At 43.2% G+C, this 12,371-nt stretch overlaps 2 protein-coding genes and 2 pseudogenes across 8 annotated transcripts in view; 2 read left to right on the forward strand and 2 right to left on the reverse strand.

The window, feature by feature from the left end:
* The window catches only part of LOC126585168 (LEAF RUST 10 DISEASE-RESISTANCE LOCUS RECEPTOR-LIKE PROTEIN KINASE-like 2.3), a 126,983-nt gene that overhangs the window by 41,641 nt on the left and 72,971 nt on the right, over positions 1 to 12,371 (forward strand). The gene's annotated exons all lie outside the window — the stretch shown is intronic.
* The window catches only part of LOC126585358 (rust resistance kinase Lr10-like), a 59,649-nt pseudogene that overhangs the window by 23,537 nt on the left and 23,741 nt on the right, over positions 1 to 12,371 (forward strand).
* Positions 2,740 to 12,371, reverse strand: part of LOC126585254 (rust resistance kinase Lr10-like) — a 70,178-nt gene continuing 60,546 nt past the window's right edge. For both annotated transcript variants that reach the window (XM_050249678.1, XM_050249662.1), the window contains one exon: positions 2,740 to 3,062. In XM_050249678.1, the coding sequence (XP_050105635.1) occupies positions 2,986 to 3,062 (77 nt within the window). In that variant the 3' untranslated portion in view covers positions 2,740 to 2,985. The remainder of the gene's footprint in view (positions 3,063 to 12,371) is intronic.
* On the reverse strand, positions 7,687 to 9,723 carry LOC126585382 (uncharacterized; annotated as a pseudogene).

Consider the following 12,371-nt stretch of genomic DNA (forward strand, 5'->3'; position numbering starts at 1 on the left):
CTCCATTTTCCAAGGCCACGCCGTCCTCGCAACAAAAATGCAGAGAAAATTAGCAAAACTCGGATTGGGGTTTGGGGCTAAAAGCTAAAAATGCATGATTTGTGGAAAACCCAGCTGGGATTAAGAACTTGAAGAAGAAGAAGCAAAATGTTTGGGGAGAGAAAGAGATCGAGAATCGACAGGAGAGAGGGAGGGAGTCCCGACCCTCTGCGTCACCTGCGACCACAACATCGACTCTGCCAACCCTTTTAGCCGACGCCACGAGCGAGTCTCGATCAAGCCCTTCTACAACTAGATGAACTCAGCCATCGATTTCGTCCCTGGTGTCAACTTCTTCGACGACTGTTACTTCTCCGATGTTGACGGAGAGATTGAGGCAAGGAGGGAGACGTTGAGCAGTCAAGCTCCCCTATTCGAGAGGGAGGAGATTGAGAATCGACAGGAGAGGAATGGGAAAATGTTACAAACGGGCCGGTCCGGGTACCCTTTTTTTTTATACTTCTGGAAACAGCCCGCCCCTAAAATTTCAAAGCCCCACCCTGCCCTGCCCTATTTCTCTTTTTAAAAATTAAGAACCAGCCCGTATCCTCCCCGAACAGTGATTACCCGCTCCGACCCATGATTACTTGCCCCAAGTACCTGTTTGCCCACCCCTAGGGGAAGATGGAAGTAAGGTGTGAGGTATGGTGGGACAACACCCATCTCCTTCCTGGAACATTTCTTTTTATTTTTTATTTTTTATGCCAATAGTTTAAAGTGTTTTGTTTCAATTCTTATAAGTGAATAATGTGGATGCAAGTTTTCGCCGTTTTTTCCTTTGACGAAAATGCACCTACAAAATAATAACACCTAAGATTAAGACCAAAAGCCTCACGCGCCTAGGCAGGGCTGGCTGGTGACAATGCTACTCAAGATGGGGCAGCTGTAGATGAAGTGCGGGAGGTTGATGTTGCTGAGAGAGATGCGGCTGCTGAAGATGTCCAAGTTGTTGAGGAGTAGTCTTTCTAGATAGACTTTAGGATTTACTGTCTTTTCCTTTCCTTTCCTTGAACTCTGTTGGCCTTCGTGCTAGTTTACCAATTTGCTAGAAATTAATAAACTGTTTTTCTTCGCTTTACTTCATTCTTATCTTTTTACCTTGCTTCAAACTTTTACCGTAAAATGAACAATTGAGCAGACTACTTTGAACAAAGCAGTTAAGCACATCTCCATTGCTTTAGGAGCAACGTCCCATTCATTGCTAAATAGTTTGGTTGACAAGTGAGATCTCGCGGAAATATAAAAAATCACTACATAGAGATTGTCTGTTGCAATCCCCAATAGTGTCATACGTGTAATCATGATTGTTCTGAGCACTGAGCGAAAGAAACATTTAGGGAAAATTATGTGATGATGTTGTTGAACTATGTCTGATTTTAGCACCAATAATCTGAGAGATATTCTTTTGTTTCTACTATACTCAATTACTTGACTAATTTTATAACACTTTTTAGGTGACTAATGAGTAAATATATCTGGAGGAAACAACAAATTTGCGAGTTACATAATGTCATAGACAGAACAAGATATGGTTAGCTGAAACGGCAATTTGCTTGCGGATCCAATATAGAACTCATATTAGTGAAAAGCTGGCTGTGCCACGTGCGCTTAGGCAAGTGGCTCTATTGGGATTAGGATCCTACCATGATCCTTTTTGTAGAGATTCAGATGATCAATCAATTGTGTTTATTCATCGTACATCGTACGATAATAAAATATTTTAAATTTTTTATTTAAAATTAAATATAAACAATATTTAATGAAACTGACTGCACAATGTACGATGAATGAGCATGATTAATTGATCATCTAGATTTCCACAAAGAGAATCTGAAGAGGATCCCCATCTCTCTTATTTACCTTGTACTAGTCAGCAAATTCGAGTCAATTAGAAATTGAGTTATTTATTTGAAAAAAGAAGAATGAATTGATTTAATTTTTATTGACATGCATACTTTATGGGGTCAATAGTGATGGATGTACCCCTTGCTGGTCAATGGTAAGAGTCCACTTCACTTGGACATCTTTGCTTTTGAGTGGAAGACCTTGAATCGTTCGATTTATAAAGACTTTGGACCGAAACCTCATGGAAAGTTTGAGAAGAACTACGATCTAGGCCCAAAAAAAAAAAGAGAAAAATTTACACTCGAGGCACAATGGGTTGAAGAAGAAGACCTTATTACTAAAACAATCCAACACTTGCCAATAGTTTCCTTTCTAGTAGTTTATTTATTTTCTCATATAAATCAATGTGTAATCACCATTATCTTATTTGATTTTGATTGAGGTATGTATTAAACTTGAGACGTATTTCGACATTCTAGAAGAGATATGGCTAGACCAATCTCTCTAGTTGGTAACGTCACTCATCCTAAAGTGATTGTTGTTCAAGAAAAAGTGAATTCTCACTAATAATTCATCATTCCAATATCCACATCGCACAATTATCACTCTCAATATGTATAAGTACTAAAAAAAAAAGAAAAAAAAAGAAGAAGAATGCTACAAAACATATCAGTTTGAATGGGAAACTGAGTCTTCCTGGCCCTCGGAAGGGATGGATAATCGTGGCTTGCCACTAGTTGTCTCCTTTTTTTTTTTTTAAAGAATGGGAAACTGAGAACCTAGAAACTTTGAAGGATTATAACTAAGCAAGCATGGCAACAGTATGTCTATGGAAGCTAGTTAAGAACTGTGGTGTAAAAACTTAAGGAAAGATTTTTGCATAAAAGTTTTGAGAAAAGAGATGCATATTGGCCAGCCATTGGTTTCAAGTGAAAAACCAAGCAATCCAACAAACCTTGGTGTACTTACGTAGTCAGGCAAACACCTCGAGCTATTGAGCACATAATGGTACTTAGGTACAATGGTTACACTTCTCATGAGTCCTTAGTAACATACATAAGTGTGTGCGCACATATCTATCTATATATCTAAGTAGATATGTTACTCTAATTCAACAATAGCTTTTAACTGAATGTTTAGATTTCTTGCAGGTGTAGTTGCATTTGTTCGTGCAGGACCTGTAGATGCAAAAGGATTGGGATGCATGGTTAAGTTTTCTCCTCCTTCCAGCATTTGAACAACTTCTTTCATGGAAGGACAACCCGCTGGGTGCCACTGGATGCACCAGAGAACTATAATTGCGAGTTTCTTTGGCGTTTTACCTTCTCCTTCCTCCCCAAGATGGATCCGTAGGTCATGTCCTTTTTCTAGAAGATTATAGATCCATTATGGATAGTAAATTTCAGTTGGGATTGCTGAGGTTGAATCAATATTCTTCCTTCCACCTACCATCTCAAGCAGCAGCATTCCAAAACCTATAGACGTCCGACTTATAGGACACATTTCCAAAGTTCCTAGAGAACACTTCAGGTGCAATGTAGCCCATAGTCCCTCTAGCTGTAGTCATGGACACTATGCTTTGATCCTTAGAACACAACTTGGCCAAACCAAAATCAGACATTTTTGGAGTGAAATTGTCATCTAATAAAATATTATGAGGCTTGATGTTGAAATGGATGATTCGTTGATCACATTCCTGATGAAGATAATAAATTCCCTTGAATACAGCAAGAGCAATATCTTGCAACTTTTCCCAACCAAGAAAACGATTGTTATTGTCTGCCGATGAAATGAAATCGTGCAGTGAACCATTGGCGAAGAACTCATAAATGAGAGCTCTGTGAAATCCATCAGCACAGAAACCAACCAAACAAACCACGTTGACATGGTGGATACTTCCTGTTTGGGTTAAAACTGGTCTTTGGGCCCAAGGATAGAGTCGACCCGAAAGGAGGCCTGGAGGGATGGAAGATCAGGGCCCGGCCGAAAATTAGGAGAACAAGAAGGGGCATTTTCTGACTAGAGGGCCACTTGCTCACCTACTCAAGGACCAAGTGGTGTAGGCTGACCAAACTGCACAGCCCATAAAGTACTTTATGGTGGCATTCATGTAAAAAAGCTTATGAGTCATCACCTCCAAACCGCATTTGGGCAAGGCTGTTGCTACAGGAACCCAAGCCAAAGTTGTCTATAAAAGGAGGAAGATAAGACAGGAATAAGGACACTCAATCAAACAAACAAATGCAAGCCAAAACTCTGCTCAAAGCCAAATTTGCCTTCCAAACGAAGCTGTAGTCAGCACCAAGCCTTCATCCCATTCGGGACAAGCCTTTATCCCCCACGGGATAATCTTTTCTTCCAACCTCTGTAATAGCTCTGCTACCTTGTTCGAACTTGTTGTAGTATCGATTCACCTTTTGTATCCTCTCTCTCCCTCTAAGCTTTCAGACCTTTGACAAAGATAGGGACCTGCAAGACGATCAGCCTTAACTGATAAGGTTTAATCTTGCCCGACCTTCTTTGCTCTGTCTTTGTCTTTTCTTTCTTTAAAGCCTAGTAATATGTTGTATACTTCCAGTTATATGCAAGTTATTTCTAGCAAAATCATGATGAAAAGGCTTTCTCAGTATTTAGATCCAATTTGAATATATCTTCAGTGTTCAAATTAGATCTAAGTCCTAAGCCCTTGGGCATGTAAATCTGATCAGTGCCAAAGTCCTTGGCCTCAAGGCATAAAAAAGAACCTTATGTGGACTTAACCCATCCACGACAATCCTTGATAAACGAGAAGTCCGAAGTTACTTGGGGCGCAAGTAATCTACCTACCTCTTGGTTTTGTTGCTATTATATCATGATTATTATAGAACGCTTAAGTATGGAGTGAATTCTGATAGGAAGCCTCAAGGCCTACACCTAAGGCCCCACAAAAGCACCTATTTGGGTTTACTATATTCTACAGTCTAGATGGTTTGAGTACAAGATCGAACTCTAATGGGAAGCCTCAAGGCCTACACCTAAGGCCCCACAAAGGCACCCATTTGGGTTCGCTCTACTTCTCGGACTCGGGTAATCAGAAGTATAATAGTGATAAAACTCTTGCAATCATAAAGACTAAATATGATATGTTCAAGCACTGGTTTAGTTTGACAGAAAGCCTCAAGGCCTATACCTAAGGCCCCATAAGGGCACCTGTTATATCTAACACGGTTTCTCGGGCATATGCATATTCACAACTAAAACTTAAACATCCATTCGACATCTGCCATACTGAAGATGGCAGTGGCACGCCTGAGCACCTCAAAGTTAATCTTGATTGTGAGCCTCAAGGCCTACACCTAAGGCCCCACAAAAGCACCTTTCAAATTAACTCTGTCCTTCTCTTTCAGCACTGCCCGACGAGCCTTGCCCGACGAGTCTTGCCCGATCAAGATTTGCCCGACGAGACTTGCCCGACTAAGCCCGATAAGAAAGCAGAAGCCCGACAGCAGCCCTCAACCGGCGCCGACCTCCAAGGGAGCTGTGTGCTAGTTGGCCAGGAAATCATCCCCCGACGGAAATTCCTGCAACGAACATAGTTTTGGTACGCCCGGTGGGATCAAACTTTCGGATTTTGCATGTCCAAAAAGAAAAACTATAAACTTGGCAAAAAGAACACCAAGAAAGGTCTCTTCCAAATGGCAGAGCATTCAGAAAATCCTCATTCCCCATCCGGACAGATGGTCTCAGATAGCCCGACTGCATCTGAAAGATCACAAGGAAAGGGAACTAATGAGGAGCTGCAAGCTACAATGATCCAAGTGTTGAAGAGCATGGAAAGAATCTCCCTGGAGACGAATGGAGAAGTGAGCAGACTCTGTATGCTTACAGGGAATTTACAAAGAAGGCTGGATTTGGAGTTCTCTACTCCAAAGAGTGCTCAAGGAAGTGGAATGAGCCAGGTTATCACAAGAAATGAGCCAATCATTCCCTTATTCCTAATACTAGAAGAAGAAAGGGATAGGGGAAAAAAGAAGGCAATCCCTGAAGGAAGTCAACCAGTGATAGAGCCAGTTCCGGAGAAGGAGTTTCCCAGCTTCCCATTATTATCATTTAATAATAGGAGGCAGAGCGAACAAGAAAGAATGAGGTACGGACTGCCAGCTATGATGGGAGAAACTAGTGGGAAGGAGACTACTACTACTGCTACTTCAGATAAACCTCCACCCTATAGGCCACCCCCGATGGTCAATAAAGGTGGAGGATCTAACTGGAGGAAGCCCGAACTGAGGAGAGAAGTAAATGTAGGCAATGACCGGAGCCCGAAGATTGAATCAGCTATCCTCGGTCATAATGATAATTTAGCCACTCAGCAACTAAGGGAGGAATTGGCTGAGTTAAGAAGAACGGTGACTCAAAACGCCCAGCCGCGGGCTCGCCCAATATTCAGGATTACTTAGCAGAAGCCATATCCCGAATATATCGACGAGTTAAATCCATTCCCTCTCAATTTCAAGATGCCCGCATTCCCAACCTTCACAAGTGAAGATAGCAGTGTGTCCTCCAGAGACCATATTTTCAAATTCTCCAATCACTGTGTGGCATATGAGGACAATCTAAACTACAAGTTGAGGTTGTTTGGAAATTCACTGGCAGGATTGGCATCTCAATGGTATTCTCTATTACCCCCTAACTCTATTGCCAACTGGGGGCAAATGGAGATGGCTTTCCATGAGCAGTTCTATATGATAGAGCCGGAACTAACCATTAATGATCTGGTGGAAGTAAAATAATATGATCATGAGTCTATTGAAGATTTCATGATGAGGTTCAGGAGGACAAGGATGAGATGCCAATTCACCCGTCAACCAAGCACAGCTCATATCCATTGCTCAAAGGGCTTTAAAATTATCTTTGAGAAAAAGGTTTTATGATGCGCAGTTTAACGAGCTGCAAGAGTTGGTGATTGCTGCCACGAAGTATGAGAGGCTGTTGCAAGAAGAACAGCAAGTGAAGCATACTTCCAAAGCTCTTCATTTCTACGAAAGCAATGCCACTATTCACCATGTGGAGGTAGGGGAAACCAGACCCGAACGCGATGATGGTCATGAGGAAGAAAATATAGATGTATGTGCTGCTGAAATGACCACTCCCTTCAAACAACTGACGGTCAAAGGGTTAGTCTAACCTATCAAGGATCAGAAGATCATGATGAATGATGATGGTTTCGTCCCCATGAAACCCCCAAAGTATCAGAGTTATTCGTTCGACTTGACCAAGGCACCGGAAATCTACGAAGAACTGGTGCGGGCAAGAGTAATTTTGCCCGACAGTGCCAAAAAGATGCCCAAGCCCGAGGAACTCAGGGGGAAAAAGTATTGCAAGCGGCATTATACCTTCAACCATTCTATAATTAATTATGTCCAGTTTAGAGATTGGGTACAAGATCTTATAGTAAAAGGGAAGCTATTACTTGACTCACCCCAAGCCAGTATGATGGTGGACACTAACCCTTTTCCAGAGGCTCCTATCAATATGATCAACCTCATTTTTAAGGAGTCAGGGTTATCGATTGAATAAAGGTGCCATGAGGGGACCAGAGGACCGGGGGCAAATTCTAAGGTTGCCAATAAGGAAGATGGAGAAGAAAAGCAAATAGACAAAGGGGCAGAGAGTTGTCCAAAGCCAGTTCAAACAGAGTAAAGCAGGAAGCAAATTACATATCCATTCCAATACAAAAAGGAGTTACAAATCATTCTATTCTAAAAACTTTACATCTTCACATAGAGTGATTATTCTAGAATGATATGTTCGCATGATGCAAAAATCCTACTAGGTTCGGCCAATACAGTGTGGCTGTTTACAAGTTGGGACTTGGCTTGCTCTAACTCCGAAGTTGCTTTCTCTACCCCTTCGATTTGGTGTTCAAGGGTGTCTAGAAGAGTTGCTTGTTCAGCCTTAAGGGCAATCAGTTGCTCTTCCAGATTCAGAATTTCAGAAGAAACCACTTTAACCATTTATTTGGTCTGCATACTTTCTTCCATCAACCGGTTAACTTGGGTGGAGGAGCTTGATTCTTTCTCTATGAAGCATTTTGCCCGGTTAGCCTGTCTGTCCGCCCTCTGGTATTGTTCCCTGAGAGCCCTCAAGTTCTCAAAGAAAGAGAGAAAAGAATCATGTTAAGGCTTGGACAAACGACCGGTTTTGAAAAATTCAGTTATGACCTTCTCAAGATCACAAAGAGACTTGAGACTAAATGATGCGGTGAATTCTTTCTTTGCCCATTCCTGAAAGATTCGATGTTGCTCTGAGGACATAGAGGTTGTTGAAGGTTGTGTTGAAGATTTCAACTGCGTCTCAAGTCGCCCGAGCGCTTCAAAGAGTTTAGGCAACTTGGCAGGGTCAGAGGATGGAAAAGGAGAAGGGTCCGGCGTGACAGTTCCCTCCGATAAAACAATGCCTATTGAGGGGGCAATCTCTGCTTGTTTAGTTTGCTCAACTCCAGAGGGGGAAGTACCAATACCTCCAGAAGATGAATGAGGATGAAAGCGTTTTGATTTACGGGCCAATAAAGGAGGGGAAGTTTCTTTTGAAGCTTGCTGCAAAAACCAAAGGATTAGGTCAAGATAAACTTAACACAAGTTGAAGCAAAAAGGGATTCTGGAGAGGAGAAATCTACCTAACTCAGCCCCGGAGTTTCACCAGAGAATGTACTAACCCTTTGTTGAGGGGAAGATTCTTCACCACCAGCAGGAGAAGAAAGAGCCGCGCCTGAACCTGTGCCAGCGTCCTAGAAATATCCAAAGAAAGCAGTAATTGTCAGTAAAAAGGTCACAAGAGAGAAGAAAGAAGAAAATATTCATGTACCTGAGTCTGATCATGAGGAGGGGAATGAGGTTCATCAACTGTCGGGCAAGAAAACGCCTGCAAAATTGTTGCACCTGAAGCTACAGGGATCTCAGGAACTATGGGTTCCTTATCCGAGACCACTAGTGAGGGAGAGGGCTCATATCCTAGAGACGGCTGCAGAAAACATGAATATGAGTTAATTGGGCAGCAATGTGCAGAATTTCAATGAGGAAAAAGTAACTCACCAAGGTATCATCCTCATCTACGAAGTGCAACATAACTCCAGTGGACGGATCAAATTGAGAAAAAGGGGTCGCATCCAGAGCAGTAGAAGAAGTCATAGATCTCAGAGGAGGTCCATGACTAGGCAAGGAGGCAGATGCACCAGCCTAGAAAAACAAAATAAAAGGAAAGAAAAGATTTAGCCATTAGATCCATAAGTTGGAGAGCTATCCAAGAAGTAGAATGAGGGAAATTACCTCAGCAGGATTGATCTGGGAGGGGGAAAGATTTTTCTCTCGGGCAGGTTGTGGAGAGGCCTCGGGCGAGGAGAGCCTTTCTTTCCTTGCAGCCTGAGTCAGAGTAATCAAATTCAAGGTTGTATGAAAGTAAGAAAGTATAAGAATATAAGCCATACCTCGAGTTCTCGGAGGGCGGTGTTTCGCAAATCTTCAGCCTCTTTAAGCATAGCAGCCCTTAGTGGTTCCTCCTTAGAAGCAAGGATTGGCCTTTTAGATGCTTGAGGTCCTGTTGATCAATAAAATGGACAATTAGATAAAGGAGAAAGGTAGCAGTTGGATATAGAAAAATAGAAACTCACTGGAAGATTGTTGCTTCTTTCTGCTTGCCTCAGGAACTGGAACAGGTGGAACTGCTGGTTTAGGGGGCATAGTGATCCTTGCCCACTTACTCTTTCGGGTGAGAATTGGTCGGGTGGTTGCTGGAAGAGGTGCAGGATCAGGGATTGAGGTTTTAGTCATGGTCGCCTTCTTTCGTTTTGATGCTTTAGTGATTGCTTTGGGCGTTTCTTCAGCTCCTGAATCCCCAATGGATTCTGAGACGTCCGTCCCCTCCCCGGCTTCTCGTCTTTCAGCCTCTGCGGCGGCACCATGAAGAACTGCAGCATCAGCGGAGTCATTCTCTGATTCAATGGCTTCAGACTCAATATCCACTAGAGCTGCAGAATCAAGCAAAGGTAAGGAAAGATAGACATCAGAGGAAAAACAAAATCAGATGGAAAGAGAAGTACCTATCAGAAGTGACCGGTTTTTCTCTTGGATCGTCTCCTTCCAATTTGCAAGCTCGACCGAGCTAGGATATGATTTAAGAGAAAGCTGTTTGAAGATGCGATCGTGATTCGCTTTCAAATCTCCTCCATACTTCCTAGTCCATTTGTCCTCCCACCAAGAAGAAAACAGCGAGGTACTTTCAAAATTTAGAACAACGGAATTTCGGACTGCTTGACTCATTACATCCAGACTGCGTCGGGCGGCTCGGAATATCACTTCAGGTGGAGTTTGTAACCGGAATGAGGTGCCACAATGGATAGAGTCGAAGAATGGGACAGGAATGGCTTGCCTAAATCCTAACTGCCTGCTGCAGAAGTTAGGATGGTACACTTCCAAGCCTCGATCATATCTATTGTCCCGAACCCCCCAGGCCAAGTCTCTTGGTTGAATACAGCTAATAAATTTTTCCCTGCAAAAGGGAGTAGCATCCTCACCCGGGGCATCTTGGAAGGCTTGGTCAGAGAACCAAGGATATCGCCTCAAGACTGACGCACCCCATTCCAAGTCTGATCGAGTCCTGCAGACTCTGAAAAAGTAAAAGCAGGCAAAGGTGGAATGGTCTACAGGGGGAGCTTCAGCCAAGATTCGGACAGGAGCCACACCCTCTGGGAACTCCAGATTAGCAGCCCGAAATTCTGGAAAATACCATTGTAGCCAGATTTGTATCATCCAGATAGGTCCATTCAAGTTGGTCTCGAATGGCTCATCTCGAGTCATCTCAAAAAGAAGGTGATAGAGATGGGAAAGAAAGAATGGACCTGTGGCTACATCATCAAAATTATGAAGAACCTTTACCAAGGGGATCCATTCTACCCTCACTCCTTTAGATTTGTTGGGAAAGATGTGCTTATTGAGCCAGTATAAAAGAAAATACATATGCTCTTGATCTTTGTCAGCCCGAGGGGAGCCTGCCCCAAAATTCTCCTTTACAAAAGGAATGAATCCTTTAAAGGAGGTCCCATAACTCTTAAAAGTGGCAGAGTTATAGCTCAGAGGAAGGAAGGAGGTAGATAAACTCGAGCTCCCGGTGGTAGAAGACGGAACCCAGTCTTGAGTAACATCCATTATCCTGCCCAATGGCCTTAACCCGAAGACCTGGGCCATATCAAGAATGGTGGGAGACATGGGACCCATACGGAAATCAAAAGTATTTGTGCCCGTATTCCAAAAGAGGAGGGCAGAAGTAACCAATTCGGGCTTAGAGACAACGGAAGTCTTCGAGAGCATGATTAGTTCATAAATACCGTTGCTCATCCATTTCTGCTTGAAGGAAGGCTCTAATTCGTCAACCCACTGGGCCCAGGTAGGATCATTCATCAAGGGAAAGCCTCGACGATATGATGACCATTTGGAAGAGGAGATGCCCGAACTAGCCGAATAGGGATTTGGGGTAAACCAGTTCTCCCTAGGCATGTTGTTTTCCACTACTGAGGGGACCCGAGAAATCCAAGCGGGGCCCAATGACTGTACTCCATGCGTCTCAAAGAATAGCTCAGAATGAAAACCTGCCCGCGGACGATGCAGCCCGTTGAGTAGACGGCGTAGAGTGACGATTCCGTCGCCGGACTCGTAAGATTGTGGGGTTTGGCTGGATCCTGAAGCCATTTGATTAAAGTCAAGAGAGAAAAACAAGGAAGATAATAAGGATGCAACCTTGTCGGGCAACAGAGAAGATTGGTGGGGAGAAATAGGAAAGTTTTTTTTAATCGCAGAAGGATTTCTTTCTACGGAACACGGGGAATTGAGAAGTTCAATCGCGAGGGTTCCGTGGGTTTAATAAGGAGTTTCTTTCAATTAATATTGGCGCCTGGAATTCCAGGTTTAATATCAATTGAAGGGGGCACTATTTGGGTTAAAACTGGACTTTGGGCCCAAGGATAGAGTCGGCCCGAAAGGAGGCCTCGAGGGATGGAAGATCAGGGCCCGGCCGAAAATTAGGAGAACAGGAAGGGGCCTTTTCTGACTAGAGGGCCACTTGCTCACCTACTCAAGGACCAAGTGGTGTAGGCTGACCAGACTGCACTGCCCATAAAGTACTTTATGGTGGCATTCATGTAAAAAAGTTGATGGGTCATCACCTCCAAACCGCATTCGGGCAAGGCTGTTGCTACAGGAACCCAAGCCAAAGTTGTCTATAAAAGGAGGAAGAGAAGACAGGAATAAGGACACTCAATCAAACAAACAAACAAATGCAAGCCAAAACTCTGCTCAAAGCCAGATTTGCCTTCCAAACGAAGCTATAGTTAGCACCAAGCCTTCATCCCATTCCGGACAAGCTTTTATCCCCCACGGGATAATCTTTTCTTCCAACCTCTGTAATAGCTCTGCTACCTTGTTCGAACTTGTTGTAGTATCGATTCACCTTTTGTATCC

This window comes from Malus sylvestris, chromosome 2, assembly GCF_916048215.2.
Source record: "Malus sylvestris chromosome 2, drMalSylv7.2, whole genome shotgun sequence".
In the NCBI taxonomy this organism is placed as follows: domain Eukaryota; kingdom Viridiplantae; phylum Streptophyta; class Magnoliopsida; order Rosales; family Rosaceae; genus Malus; species Malus sylvestris.